The 16,455-nt window shown below is 40.9% G+C and overlaps 1 protein-coding gene across 1 annotated transcript in view; it reads right to left on the minus strand.

The window, feature by feature from the left end:
- Positions 1 to 15,397, minus strand: part of ccdc77 (coiled-coil domain containing 77) — a gene marked incomplete at its 5' end in the record, with an annotated part of 59,064 nt that extends 43,667 nt beyond the window's left edge. The window contains one exon of the mRNA XM_084334503.1: positions 15,263 to 15,397. Within this exon, the coding sequence (XP_084190629.1) occupies positions 15,263 to 15,397 (135 nt within the window). The remainder of the gene's footprint in view (positions 1 to 15,262) is intronic.
- Positions 15,398 to 16,455: the final 1,058 nt, after the last annotated feature.

The following is a 16,455-nucleotide window of genomic DNA, read 5'->3' on the forward strand; positions in this document are numbered from 1 at the left end:
GGCCATCCTAAATAGAGGCCTGCTCAAATAGAGACCTCCCCTTCTCCTACTAATGTAGCTGAGCTTAGTCTAGACACAAGCTACCTTCTACTACTAATGTAGCTGAGCTTAGTCTAGACACAAGCTACCTTCTACTACTAATGTAGCTGATCTTAGTCTAGACACAAGCTACCTTCTACTACTAATGTAGCTGAGCTTAGTCTAGACACAAGCTACCTTCTACTACTAATGTAGCTGAGCTTAGTCTAGACACAAGCTACCTTCTACTACTAATGTAGCTGATCTTAGTCTAGACACAAGCTACCTTCTACTACTAATGTAGCTGAGCTTAGTCTAGACACAAGCTACCTTCTACTACTAATGTAGCTGATCTTAGTCTAGACACAAGCTACCTTCTACTACTAATGTAGCTGAGCTTAGTCTAGACACAAGCTACCTTCTACTACTAATGTAGCTGAGCTTAGTCTAGACACAAGCTACCTTCTACTACTAATGTAGCTGATATTAGTCTAGACACAAGCTACCTTCTACTACTAATGTAGCTGAGCTTAGTCTAGACACAAGCTACCTTCTACTACTAATGTAGCTGATCTTAGTCTAGACACAAGCTACCTTCTACTACTAATGTAGCTGAGCTTAGTCTAGACACAAGCTACCTTCTACTACTAATGTAGCTGAGCTTAGTCTAGACACAAGCTACCTTCTACTACTAATGTAGCTGAGCTTAGTCTAGACACAAGCTACCTTCTACTACTAATGTAGCTGAGCTTAGTCTAGACACAAGCTACCTTCTACTACTAATGTAGCTGAGCTTAGTCTAGACACAAGCTACCTTCTACTACTAATGTAGCTGAGCTTAGTCTAGACACAAGCTACCTTCTACTACTAATGTAGCTGAGCTTAGTCTAGACACAAGCTACCTTCTACTACTAATGTAGCTGAGCTTAGTCTAGACACAAGCTACCTTCTACTACTAATGTAGCTGAGCTTAGTCTAGACACAAGCTACCTTCTACTACTAATGTAGCTGAGCTTAGTCTAGACACAAGCTACCTTCTACTACTAATGTAGCTGAGCTTAGTCTAGACACAAGCTACCTTCTACTACTAATGTAGCTGAGCTTAGTCTAGACACAAGCTACCTTCTACTACTAATGTAGCTGAGCTTAGTCTAGACACAAGCTACCTTCTACTACTAATGTAGCTGAGCTTAGTCTAGACACAAGCTACCTTCTACTACTAATGTAGCTGAGCTTAGTCTAGACACAAGCTACCTTCTACTACTAATGTAGCTGAGCTTAGTCTAGACACAAGCTACCTTCTACTACTAATGTAGCTGAGCTTAGTCTAGACACAAGCTACCTTCTACTACTAATGTAGCTGAGCTTAGTCTAGACACAAGCTACCTTCTACTACTAATGTAGCTGAGCTTAGTCTAGACACAAGCTACCTTCTATTCACTATGTAGCTGAGCTTAGTCTAGACACAAGCTACCTTCTACTACTAATGTAGCTGATCTTAGTCTAGACACAAGCTACCTTCTACTACTAATGTAGCTGAGCTTAGTCTAGACACAAGCTACCTTCTACTACTAATGTAGCTGAGCTTAGTCTAGACACAAGCTACCTTCTACTACTAATACTGCTGAGCTTAGTCTAGACACAAGCTACCTTCTACTACTAATGTAGCTGAGCTTAGTCTAGACACAAGCTACCTTCTACTACTAATGTAGCTGAGCTTAGTCTAGACACAAGCTACCTTCTACTACTAATGTAGCTGAGCTTAGTCTAGACACAAGCTACCTTCTACTACTAATGTAGCTGAGCTTAGTCTAGACACAAGCTACCTTCTACTACTAATGTAGCTGAGCTTAGTCTAGACACAAGCTACCTTCTACTACTAATGTAGCTGAGCTTAGTCTAGACACAAGCTACCTTCTACTACTAATGTAGCTGAGCTTAGTCTAGACACAAGCTACCTTCTACTACTAATGTAGCTGAGCTTAGTCTAGACACAAGCTACCTTCTACTACTAATGTAGCTGAGCTTAGTCTAGACACAAGCTACCTTCTACTACTAATGTAGCTGAGCTTAGTCTAGACACAAGCTACCTTCTACTACTAATGTAGCTGAGCTTAGTCTAGACACAAGCTACCTTCTACTACTAATGTAGCTGAGCTTAGTCTAGACACAAGCTACCTTCTACTACTAATGTAGCTGAGCTTAGTCTAGACACAAGCTACCTTCTACTACTAATGTAGCTGAGCTTAGTCTAGACACAAGCTACCTTCTACTACTAATGTAGCTGAGCTTAGTCTAGACACAAGCTACCTTCTACTACTAATGTAGCTGAGCTTAGTCTAGACACAAGCTACCTTCTACTACTAATGTAGCTGAGCTTAGTCTAGACACAAGCTACCTTCTACTACTAATGTAGCTGAGCTTAGTCTAGACACAAGCTACCTTCTACTACTAATGTAGCTGAGCTTAGTCTAGACACAAGCTACCTTCTACTACTAATGTAGCTGAGCTTAGTCTAGACACAAGCTACCTTCTACTACTAATGTAGCTGAGCTTAGTCTAGACACAAGCTACCTTCTACTACTAATGTAGCTGAGCTTAGTCTAGACACAAGCTACCTTCTACTACTAATGTAGCTGAGCTTAGTCTAGACACAAGCTACCTTCTACTACTAATGTAGCTGAGCTTAGTCTAGACACAAGCTACCTTCTACTACTAATGTAGCTGAGCTTAGTCTAGACACAAGCTACCTTCTACTACTAATGTAGCTGAGCTTAGTCTAGACACAAGCTACCTTCTACTACTAATGTAGCTGAGCTTAGTCTAGACACAAGCTACCTTCTACTACTAATGTAGCTGAGCTTAGTCTAGACACAAGCTACCTTCTACTACTAATGTAGCTGAGCTTAGTCTAGACACAAGCTACCTTCTACTACTAATGTAGCTGAGCTTAGTCTAGACACAAGCTACCTTCTACTACTAATGTAGCTGAGCTTAGTCTAGACACAAGCTACCTTCTACTACTAATGTAGCTGAGCTTAGTCTAGACACAAGCTACCTTCTACTACTAATGTAGCTGAGCTTAGTCTAGACACAAGCTACCTTCTACTACTAATGTAGCTGAGCTTAGTCTAGACACAAGCTACCTTCTACTACTAATGTAGCTGAGCTTAGTCTAGACACAAGCTACCTTCTACTACTAATGTAGCTGAGCTTAGTCTAGACACAAGCTACCTTCTACTACTAATGTAGCTGAGCTTAGTCTAGACACAAGCTACCTTCTACTACTAATGTAGCTGAGCTTAGTCTAGACACAAGCTACCTTCTACTACTAATGTAGCTGAGCTTAGTCTAGACACAAGCTACCTTCTACTACTAATGTAGCTGAGCTTAGTCTAGACACAAGCTACCTTCTACTACTATGTAGCTGAGCTTAGTCTAGACACAAGCTACCTTCTACTACTAATGTAGCTGAGCTTAGTCTAGACACAAGCTACCTTCTACTACTAATGTAGCTGAGCTTAGTCTAGACACAAGCTACCTTCTACTACTAATGTAGCTGAGCTTAGTCTAGACACAAGCTACCTTCTACTACTAATGTAGCTGAGCTTAGTCTAGACACAAGCTACCTTCTACTACTAATGTAGCTGAGCTTAGTCTAGACACAAGCTACCTTCTACTACAATGTAGCTGAGCTTAGTCTAGACACAAGCTACCTTCTACTACTAATGTAGCTGAGCTTAGTCTAGACACAAGCTACCTTCTACTACTAATGTAGCTGAGCTTAGTCTAGACACAAGCTACCTTCTACTACTAATGTAGCTGAGCTTAGTCTAGACACAAGCTACCTTCTACTACTAATGTAGCTGAGCTTAGTCTAGACACAAGCTACCTTCTACTACTAATGTAGCTGAGCTTAGTCTAGACACAAGCTACCTTCTACTACTAATGTAGCTGAGCTTAGTCTAGACACAAGCTACCTTCTACTACTAATGTAGCTGAGCTTAGTCTAGACACAAGCTACCTTCTACTACTAATGTAGCTGAGCTTAGTCTAGACACAAGCTACCTTCTACTACTAATGTAGCTGAGCTTAGTCTAGACACAAGCTACCTTCTACTACTAATGTAGCTGAGCTTAGTCTAGACACAAGCTACCTTCTACTACTAATGTAGCTGAGCTTAGTCTAGACACAAGCTACCTTCTACTACTAATGTAGCTGAGCTTAGTCTAGACACAAGCTACCTTCTACTACTAATGTAGCTGAGCTTAGTCTAGACACAAGCTACCTTCTACTACTAATGTAGCTGAGCTTAGTCTAGACACAAGCTACCTTCTACTACTAATGTAGCTGAGCTTAGTCTAGACACAAGCTACCTTCTACTACTAATGCTGCTGAGCTTAGTCTAGACACAAGCTACCTTCTACTACTAATGTAGCTGAGCTTAGTCTAGACACAAGCTACCTTCTACTACTAATGTAGCTGAGCTTAGTCTAGACACAAGCTACCTTCTACTACTAATGTAGCTGAGCTTAGTCTAGACACAAGCTACCTTCTACTACTAATGTAGCTGAGCTTAGTCTAGACACAAGCTACCTTCTACTACTAATGTAGCTGAGCTTAGTCTAGACACAAGCTACCTTCTACTACTAATGTAGCTGAGCTTAGTCTAGACACAAGCTACCTTCTACTACTAATGTAGCTGAGCTTAGTCTAGACACAAGCTACCTTCTACTACTAATGTAGCTGAGCTTAGTCTAGACACAAGCTACCTTCTACTACTAATGTAGCTGAGCTTAGTCTAGACACAAGCTACCTTCTACTACTAATGTAGCTGATCTTAGTCTAGACACAAGCTACCTTCTACTACTAATGTAGCTGAGCTTAGTCTAGACACAAGCTACCTTCTACTACTAATGTAGCTGAGCTTAGTCTAGACACAAGCTACCTTCTACTACTAATGTAGCTGAGCTTAGTCTAGACACAAGCTACCTTCTACTACTAATGTAGCTGAGCTTAGTCTAGACACAAGCTACCTTCTACTACTAATGTAGCTGAGCTTAGTCTAGACACAAGCTACCTTCTACTACTAATGTAGCTGAGCTTAGTCTAGACACAAGCTACCTTCTACTACTAATGTAGCTGAGCTTAGTCTAGACACAAGCTACCTTCTACTACTAATGTAGCTGAGCTTAGTCTAGACACAAGCTACCTTCTACTACTAATGTAGCTGAGCTTAGTCTAGACACAAGCTACCTTCTACTACTAATGTAGCTGAGCTTAGTCTAGACACAAGCTACCTTCTACTACTAATGTAGCTGAGCTTAGTCTAGACACAAGCTACCTTCTACTACTAATGTAGCTGAGCTTAGTCTAGACACAAGCTACCTTCTACTACTAATGTAGCTGAGCTTAGTCTAGACACAAGCTACCTTCTACTACTAATGTAGCTGAGCTTAGTCTAGACACAAGCTACCTTCTACTACTAATGTAGCTGAGCTTAGTCTAGACACAAGCTACCTTCTACTACTAATGTAGCTGAGCTTAGTCTAGACACAAGCTACCTTCTACTACTAATGTAGCTGAGCTTAGTCTAGACACAAGCTACCTTCTACTACTAATGTAGCTGAGCTTAGTCTAGACACAAGCTACCTTCTACTACTAATGTAGCTGAGCTTAGTCTAGACACAAGCTACCTTCTACTACTAATGTAGCTGAGCTTAGTCTAGACACAAGCTACCTTCTACTACTAATGTAGCTGAGCTTAGTCTAGACACAAGCTACCTTCTACTACTAATGTAGCTGAGCTTAGTCTAGACACAAGCTACCTTCTACTACTAATGTAGCTGAGCTTAGTCTAGACACAAGCTACCTTCTACTACTAATGTAGCTGAGCTTAGTCTAGACACAAGCTACCTTCTACTACTAATGTAGCTGAGCTTAGTCTAGACACAAGCTACCTTCTACTACTAATGTAGCTGAGCTTAGTCTAGACACAAGCTACCTTCTACTACTAATGTAGCTGAGCTTAGTCTAGACACAAGCTACCTTCTACTACTAATGTAGCTGAGCTTAGTCTAGACACAAGCTACCTTCTACTACTAATGTAGCTGAGCTTAGTCTAGACACAAGCTACCTTCTACTACTAATGTAGCTGAGCTTAGTCTAGACACAAGCTACCTTCTACTACTAATGTAGCTGAGCTTAGTCTAGACACAAGCTACCTTCTACTACTAATGCAGCTGAGCTTAGTCTAGACACAAGCTACCTTCTACTACTAATGTAGCTGAGCTTAGTCTAGACACAAGCTACCTTCTACTACTAATGTAGCTGAGCTTAGTCTAGACACAAGCTACCTTCTACTACTAATGTAGCTGAGCTTAGTCTAGACACAAGCTACCTTCTACTACTAATGTAGCTGATCTTAGTCTAGACACAAGCTACCTTCTACTATTAATGTAGCTGATCTTAGTCTAGACACAAGCTACCTTCTACTACTAATGTAGCTGAGCTTAGTCTAGACACAAGCTACCTTCTACTACTAATGTAGCTGAGCTTAGTCTAGACACAAGCTACCTTCTACTACTAATGTAGCTGATCTTAGTCTAGACACAAGCTACCTTCTACTACTAATGTAGCTGAGCTTAGTCTAGACACAAGCTACCTTCTACTACTAATACTGCTGAGCTTAGTCTAGACACAAGCTACCTTCTACTACTAATGTAGCTGAGCTTAGTCTAGACACAAGCTACCTTCTACTACTAATGTAGCTGAGCTTAGTCTAGACACAAGCTACCTTCTACTACTAATGCAGCTGAGCTTAGTCTAGACACAAGCTACCTTCTACTACTAATGCAGCTGAGCTTAGTCTAGACACAAGCTACCTTCTACTACTAATGCAGCTGAGCTTAGTCTAGACACAAGCTACCTTCTACTACTAATACTGCTGAGCTTAGTCTAGACACAAGCTACCTTCTACTACTAATGCAGCTGAGCTTAGTCTAGACACAAGCTACCTTCTACTACTAATGTAGCTGAGCTTAGTCTAGACACAAGCTACCTTCTACTACTAATGTAGCTGATCTTAGTCTAGACACAAGCTACATTCTACTACTAATGTAGCTGATCTTAGTCTAGACACAAGCTACCTTCTACTACTAATGTAGCTGATCTTAGTCTAGACACAAGCTACCTTCTACTACTAATACTGCTGAGCTTAGTCTAGACACAAGCTACCTTCTACTACTAATGTAGCTGAGCTTAGTCTAGACACAAGCTACCTTCTACTACTAATGTAGCTGAGCTTAGTCTAGACACAAGCTACCTTCTACTACTAATGTAGCTGAGCTTAGTCTAGACACAAGCTACCTTCTACTACTAATGTAGCTGAGCTTAGTCTAGACACAAGCTACCTTCTACTACTAATGTAGCTGAGCTTAGTCTAGACACAAGCTACCTTCTACTACTAATGTAGCTGATCTTAGTCTAGACACAAGCTACCTTCTACTACTAATGTAGCTGAGCTTAGTCTAGACACAAGCTACCTTCTACTACTAATGTAGCTGAGCTTAGTCTAGACACAAGCTACCTTCTACTACTAATGTAGCTGAGCTTAGTCTAGACACAAGCTACCTTCTACTACTAATGTAGCTGAGCTTAGTCTAGACACAAGCTACCTTCTACTACTAATGTAGCTGAGCTTAGTCTAGACACAAGCTACCTTCTACTACTAATGTAGCTGAGCTTAGTCTAGACACAAGCTACCTTCTACTACTAATGTAGCTGAGCTTAGTCTAGACACAAGCTACCTTCTACTACTAATGTAGCTGAGCTTAGTCTAGACACAAGCTACCTTCTACTACTAATGTAGCTGAGCTTAGTCTAGACACAAGCTACCTTCTACTACTAATGCAGCTGAGCTTAGTCTAGACACAAGCTACCTTCTACTACTAATACTGCTGAGCTTAGTCTAGACACAAGCTACCTTCTACTACTAATGCAGCTGAGCTTAGTCTAGACACAAGCTACCTTCTACTACTAATGTAGCTGAGCTTAGTCTAGACACAAGCTACCTTCTACTACTAATGTAGCTGATCTTAGTCTAGACACAAGCTACATTCTACTACTAATGTAGCTGATCTTAGTCTAGACACAAGCTACCTTCTACTACTAATGTAGCTGATCTTAGTCTAGACACAAGCTACCTTCTACTACTAATACTGCTGAGCTTAGTCTAGACACAAGCTACCTTCTACTACTAATGTAGCTGAGCTTAGTCTAGACACAAGCTACCTTCTACTACTAATGTAGCTGAGCTTAGTCTAGACACAAGCTACCTTCTACTACTAATGTAGCTGAGCTTAGTCTAGACACAAGCTACCTTCTACTACTAATGTAGCTGAGCTTAGTCTAGACACAAGCTACCTTCTACTACTAATGTAGCTGAGCTTAGTCTAGACACAAGCTACCTTCTACTACTAATGTAGCTGATCTTAGTCTAGACACAAGCTACCTTCTACTACTAATGTAGCTGAGCTTAGTCTAGACACAAGCTACCTTCTACTACTAATGTAGCTGAGCTTAGTCTAGACACAAGCTACCTTCTACTACTAATGTAGCTGAGCTTAGTCTAGACACAAGCTACCTTCTACTACTAATGTAGCTGAGCTTAGTCTAGACACAAGCTACCTTCTACTACTAATGTAGCTGAGCTTAGTCTAGACACAAGCTACCTTCTACTACTAATGTAGCTGAGCTTAGTCTAGACACAAGCTACCTTCTACTACTAATGTAGCTGAGCTTAGTCTAGACACAAGCTACCTTCTACTACTAATGTAGCTGAGCTTAGTCTAGACACAAGCTACCTTCTACTACTAATGTAGCTGAGCTTAGTCTAGACACAAGCTACCTTCTACTACTAATGTAGCTGAGCTTAGTCTAGACACAAGCTACCTTCTACTACTAATGTAGCTGAGCTTAGTCTAGACACAAGCTACCTTCTACTACTAATGTAGCTGAGCTTAGTCTAGACACAAGCTACCTTCTACTACTAATGTAGCTGAGCTTAGTCTAGACACAAGCTACCTTCTACTACTAATGTAGCTGAGCTTAGTCTAGACACAAGCTACCTTCTACTACTAATGTAGCTGAGCTTAGTCTAGACACAAGCTACCTTCTACTACTAATGTAGCTGAGCTTAGTCTAGACACAAGCTACCTTCTACTACTAATGTAGCTGAGCTTAGTCTAGACACAAGCTACCTTCTACTACTAATGTAGCTGAGCTTAGTCTAGACACAAGCTGCCTTCTACTACTAATGTAGCTGAGCTTAGTCTAGACACAAGCTACCTTCTACTACTAATGTAGCTGAGCTTAGTCTAGACACAAGCTACCTTCTACTACTAATGTAGCTGAGCTTAGTCTAGACACAAGCTACCTTCTACTACTAATGTAGCTGATCTTAGTCTAGACACAAGCTACCTTCTACTACTAATGTAGCTGAGCTTAGTCTAGACACAAGCTACCTTCTACTACTAATGCAGCTGAGCTTAGTCTAGACACAAGCTACCTTCTACTACTAATGCAGCTGAGCTTAGTCTAGACACAAGCTACCTTCTACTACTAATGCAGCTGAGCTTAGTCTAGACACAAGCTACCTTCTACTACTAATACTGCTGAGCTTAGTCTAGACACAAGCTACCTTCTACTACTAATGCAGCTGAGCTTAGTCTAGACACAAGCTACCTTCTACTACTAATGTAGCTGAGCTTAGTCTAGACACAAGCTACCTTCTACTACTAATGTAGCTGATCTTAGTCTAGACACAAGCTACATTCTACTACTAATGTAGCTGATCTTAGTCTAGACACAAGCTACCTTCTACTACTAATGTAGCTGATCTTAGTCTAGACACAAGCTACCTTCTACTACTAATGTAGCTGAGCTTAGTCTAGACACAAGCTACCGTCTACTACTAATGTAGCTGAGCTTAGTCTAGACACAAGCTACCTTCTACTACTAATGTAGCTGAGCTTAGTCTAGACACAAGCTACCTTCTACTACTAATGTAGCTGAGCTTAGTCTAGACACAAGCTACCTTCTACTACTAATACTGCTGAGCTTAGTCTAGACACAAGCTACCTTCTACTACTAATGTAGCTGAGCTTAGTCTAGACACAAGCTACCTTCTACTACTAATGTAGCTGAGCTTAGTCTAGACACAAGCTACCTTCTACTACTAATGTAGCTGAGCTTAGTCTAGACACAAGCTACCTTCTACTACTAATGTAGCTGAGCTTAGTCTAGACACAAGCTACCTTCTACTACTAATGTAGCTGAGCTTAGTCTAGACACAAGCTACCTTCTACTACTAATGTAGCTGAGCTTAGTCTAGACACAAGCTACCTTCTACTACTAATGTAGCTGAGCTTAGTCTAGACACAAGCTACCTTCTACTACTAATGTAGCTGAGCTTAGTCTAGACACAAGCTACCTTCTACTACTAATGTAGCTGAGCTTAGTCTAGACACAAGCTACCTTCTACTACTAATGTAGCTGATCTTAGTCTAGACACAAGCTACCTTCTACTATTAATGTAGCTGATCTTAGTCTAGACACAAGCTACCTTCTACTACTAATGTAGCTGATCTTAGTCTAGACACAAGCTACCTTCTACTACTAATGTAGCTGAGCTTAGTCTAGACACAAGCTACCTTCTACTACTAATGCTGCTGAGCTTAGTCTAGACACAAGCTACCTTCTACTACTAATGTAGCTGAGCTTAGTCTAGACTAGGGGTTGGCAATTCATTTTTACAAGGGGCCACATGAGAAACCTGAACTGTGTTGGAGGGCCGAACCAACAATAACTTGAACTCAATTCTGCTCAATATTCATTATCTCCTATTGTAAAAAGTAGTCAATTATACATTTTGATTAGCTGCTACTGGTAACCAGAAGAATAAACATGTACAAATATATTTTGTAATAAACAGTAAAAACAAAAACAATCATTACATCAGTGTTCCTTTTTATTTTTAACTTGTTAATCTTCACAAACACTGAAAAGGTGTTTTGCAGAGTATGTTAACACTTTGATCGCCATGGTTAAATTCATAATTACCATCCCTAGCCAGCTCTATTTGTCTATGGAGAAGTTCCCCTTCTTTGCAGGGCTATAACTTTTTAAATTCTATTGCTAAATTGACATTATTATGGCCCATTCAATGTCCTATATCCATTGTTCAGGGTGTAGCAACGTTATACTTTTCATTCACATATTCATACTAAAATATGGTCTAAAGTATAAGTATGTTTTTATCGTTTTCTGCAGCTTTCTCCAGAACTTGATTTATAGCTCCAAATGCATTATATTGATGATCAAATACAGTTTGGTAGCGATCGGTGCCAGATAAAAAAATTCAACTGGCGGTACTTCTAGAAGTTACTACGTATGATCTGATGATGACCGGATGGGCGGGGGGTCGTTTATAATTCCGTGGGCAACGTTATATCATTCACCTAGTGTGGGTCATATGATCATCAGAGCAGTTTATATGGAACACGTTAGAAAATAACGCTGGGGGGAGCTCCCGTAGCTCACCGCATATCTCGGCGCTATTTCTGCGTCACGGATCTGGGGGACACGAGTTCGATTCCCGGACCCGCCGTCATTTCTCAGAAGGTCTTCCCCTGCTCTACATCCCATTTCAACCTGTTTCTGTCGGTCATGCTTGACCAGAAAAGCGATAAACGCTAGAAAAATAAAGTAAAAAAAAAAAAAAAAAACGCTGGATCTTACCGTATCTTCCTCGCGCCGTTGGACGATCAGCTTGGAGTAGACAGTTTTCGATTATGGGATGTTGATCTAGATTAACCATTTCCAGGTTGTATAATACTATATACGTCCAAATAACATTGTTTATTGAGTTAGGGCGAGCGATTGATTATCCAGTGTGTCGAGATGGAGTCCGGCTAACGATCGCGAGTGCCCAGACGAAATATGGATGAGCACTTCCTGTTTGGCGCGTCACTTCCTGTTGGCCGATCTGCCGATCGGCCACCAGATGGCGCTCTTGAACCGTTAGAGAGTTGAGTGGAGATCAGCAGTATATCTCAGGTCCCCGGAGGAGAAATATGATTTCGATGACAGATTTTTGAAATATTGATATCAAAGACGAGTTACGGCGTCTTCGGCAGAATGAGCATGGCGAGCAAAGACGAGTTACGGCGTTCCCGGCGATTAAAGTGTTAAAGAGTGTTTGTTGGACTCTGCAGCATTATGCCGGAGAAAAAAGGCGCGTTTGAGAACGTGCCCCCCCCCCTCCTGACACACTGTAACGAGGAGGGTGGAGGACATCAGAGGAAATCTGGAGCTTCAGCTGAAGAACAGAGCGGTCAACTTTGACTATTTTTCTCTCTATCACTGATGATCACCTCTCAGCTGTCCTTGGCATATGCAACTCAGATATTCAGCCAGATTTCAATGCACTTGCCAGACTGGATTTATCTCACTGAACAAAGTAAAATGTATTGCTTTTTGTATACATGTTTTCCCCCTTAAAAACATGTCACAATTATTGGCACTCCTATTCACTCCAATATTTTGAATGAATTGAATTAGCCTACAGATGCACTTTTAAATTTTCTATTAATTTGTCAATACATTATGTCGAATTTGTTTTGACACCGACATAAACATAATGTATTGACAAATTAATAAAAAAAAATTGAAAAGTTCATCTGTAGGCTAATTCAATTCATTAAAAAAATATATATATATTCTGATGAGGATTTATTCTTTCTTTTGAATCATCTTACTTTACTTAAAGGCTATATTTATCTAAATATTCTTGAGCCCACTGTATGCATGGCAGAAACCCGGATAGTAATGTAATCCGTCAACAGTATATAGTCTTAAAATCATAATACACTCACTGGCCAAAATAATAGGGACACCAGTTTTGGAGATTTTGCAACTATTCCAACAGCGGAATAACCGCAATTCACAAACAACTCTAACGTTTCCGGAGAGATGTTTATTAAACGTGGTCTCCCTACTAGACTAGACCAGTGGTTCCCAAAGTCGGGGTCGCGACCCAAAGGTGGGCCGCGAGCAGCCACGGATGGGCCGCTAGATCATTAAAAAAAAAAAAAAGAAAAAAAAAAAAAAAATTTAATTTTTTAATTTTTTAATTTTTAATTTTAATTTTTTTTGTCAGGCCACTGAACTTAGAAGCAGGCCAGGACAGTGTTTCTAGTTGTATTCTAAAATTCTATTCTATTGTATTCTAAAATGTGACTATATGGTTTTATATTAACTTAATAAATAAACAAAAACGAAAAATCTACTTATTTCAACGAACATTTCAAACTAAATAACAGATTATGCACATAAAACGCTGAAAACAACCGAAGCAACAATAGTATTTTAATGAGGCTATTATTATTATCATTATTATTTTGCAACAAGTTAGCCCTCTCATAAATAGCACATATAAATGAATAACTAACTTGAACTAACTTAATACGCCTTATTTTCTGGGCCCCGGCCTGAAAAGTTTGGGAACCCCTGGACTAGACCACGTCTGTCAGGATGCACGTCAATGTAAAAAAACAGGCTCCTCTTCAGTTAACTTTAGCTGTAGAAGTTCGCCTGTAGCTTCAGCCACGAGCTCGGCCACCCTTGTGTTTACTTGAACCCCACTAGCTTGCGCATTGACAAGAAAACATTCAAGCCATTCCAGGTTGAAAAGGAGGACGTCATCGCCCGTGTAGGCTGGTAAAAGATATGCCTCCTAAAATGTCTAAACGGAAGTACAGGAAGTACCGGCTACAGGCGTTTCCGGTTTCGACAAAACAATTATAGAAACGTGTGAAGTGCACAATATTTCCTCGTTTTTTAAGCCACTGCAACGGCTTTGCCTGAATAATTTACTACACGACCGGGACGTTCTATAGCTTGTTTGCCGACAGGATTCGGGAAAAGTTTGGTCCGTTCGGAGGCAGCTTCCAGGGGGAGGTACATACACCGGAGATTCTACCCCACAGACACTTTTGGCCGTAGTGCTTTACCAGGCTTTATCTCACGGAGGAGATACAACTGGGAACGAGGTTATCGCCTGTGCGGCTGATGGCGAGATCTCGGCAGATTCTGATTGGCTAGATAATCCAAAAGGCAGTGGATTGTGGAGGCCTGGATGATGCGACTGTGGGCGGGGTCATTTGATTGACACGTGGAGCACAAACCTTTAACGAACCGTTCGAAAGTGTCCTCGATTTGATGAAAGTGGTGTCGAAATGGAATGGGATGGAATTGCGGTCTAGTTTATTTAAATTATGTGTTTGATCGGTATCTCATTTTATTGATGATGTTTTTTTCGGTTTGGTTCTGAATTAATTAAATCGTTTGCTAATTCATCAAGTGACTATTTGATTTGATTGCATTTTAAACGGTTACACATTTGATTTGATTGCATTTTAATCGGTTACACATTCATTTAATCGGTTACACATTAATTTGTCAATTTGTGTTACTTCCACCCCTCATAATAAACAAGGGGGCCTGTTGGGATGTTAGATCCTAATGTGAAAAACTGTCATTTTATGCCTGTCTTTTTTCTGTTGTGAAGCATTTGAGCTGCAGTTTCTGTATGAAAAGTGCTATACAAATAAAGTTTATTATTATTATTATTACTACTAATGCTGCTGAGCTTAGTCTAGACACAAGCTGCCTTCTACTACTAATGTAGCTGAGCTTAGTCTAGACACAAGCTATAGCAGAATATTAACACATAACACACTTACTTATGGGGACATTAACGTGTGTAGTCAGTCAGTCAGTCAGTCAGTCAGTCAGTCAGTCAGTCAGTCAGTCAGTCAGTCAGTCAGTCAGTCAGTCAGTCAGTCAGTCAGTCAGTCAGTCAGTCATCATCACTCACTCACTCACTCACTCACTCACTCACTCACTCACTCACTCACTCACTCACTCACTCACTCACAAGAAGTGCGTCTTTAGTCGACTGGGTTTCGGCTGTCTCCTAACATTGGTGGGAACTTGAAGTTCGTTCCACCATTGTGGGGCAAGGACCGAGAATAGGCGGCTTCTCCTTGATGACCCTCCCGGAGCTCGGATAGGATAGGAGTGGGTCTGAGACGGCCAGAGGATGCAGAGCGTAGGGCTCTTGAGGGTGTGTAGTAGTTAGAGACCATTGACCGGACCATCACTCACTCACTCACTGACTCACCCTGCCCAGGATGACATTGACCTCCACGGCCAGCAGGAGCCCGTAGAGCAGCACCAGGAGGCCGGTGATGCAGTAGCGGAGCTGCCGGGGCCCGACGCCCTGCTCGGTGTACTTGGCAAACTTGATGGTCTTCATGGTGAAGGCCAGCACCCAGTAGATCAACAGAGCTGGGGGGGGGGGGGGGGGAGAGAGAGAGAGAGAGAGAGAGAGAGCGAGAGAGAGAGACAGAGAGACAGAGAGACAGAGAGAGAGAGAGAGAGAGAGAGAGAGAGAGAGAGACAGAGAGAGAGAGAGAGAGAGAGAGAGAGAGAGAGAGAGAGAGAGAGAGAGAGAGAGAGAGAGAGAGAGAGAGAGAAAGAAAGAAAGAAAGAAAGAAGAAAGAAAGAAAGAAAAGAAAGAAAGAAAGAAAGAAAGAAAGAAAGAAAGAAAGAAAGAAAGAAAGAAGAAAGAAAGAAAGAAAGAAAGAAAGAAAGAAAGAAAGAAAGAAAGAAAGAAAGAAAGAAAAGAAGAAAGAAAGAAAGAAAGAAAGAAAGAAAGAAAGAAAGAAAGAAAGAAAGAAAGAAAGAAAGAAAGAAAGAAAGAAAGAAAGAAAGAAAGAAAGAAAGAAAGAAAGAAAGAAAGAAAGAAAGAAAGAAAGAAAGAAAGAAAGAAAGAAAGAAAGAAAGAGAGAAGAGAGAAGAGAGAGAGGGTCATTGTTGTAGCCAATTTGATGATTTTACCGTGGTTACTTTATTGTATGAAGGTGCTGTGTTATTGTGAAGGTGTTATGAGATTATTGACTAATGAGCTGGGCAGTGGGCATAGGGGGAGATCAGATGATCTTGGGCACAGCCTACTTGTATGTGTGTCACCAGGTGCACAGCGGGAGGGAATTGGGAACCGCAGCAGGGAAGCCACACAGTTTTTCAAGCGTGCATGTTTTGTTTGTTTTCAGTAGTTTTGAGTTATTTTCTGGTTTATTTTGCAACACAAGTTTATTTGTTTGAGTTACCGTTGTAAACACCCAGTTTATGTTGTGCTTTATCCACCCTGCAAGCAAGAATACAACCTTTTAAATGCACTCAACGAGGTGACCTGATTTACGTGTGTTGGAAAGAGCTTCGTACCATAACCCTCACTGGCATCTTTTTGTTGTTCGGTTGCCCTTATGGTCATGATGAAGGATGGCACTCAGTACAGGGTGGGCTGATACA

Source organism: Notolepis coatsorum (genome assembly GCF_963971535.1).
Source record: "Notolepis coatsorum genome assembly, chromosome: 18".
Classification (NCBI taxonomy): domain Eukaryota; kingdom Metazoa; phylum Chordata; class Actinopteri; order Aulopiformes; family Paralepididae; genus Notolepis; species Notolepis coatsorum.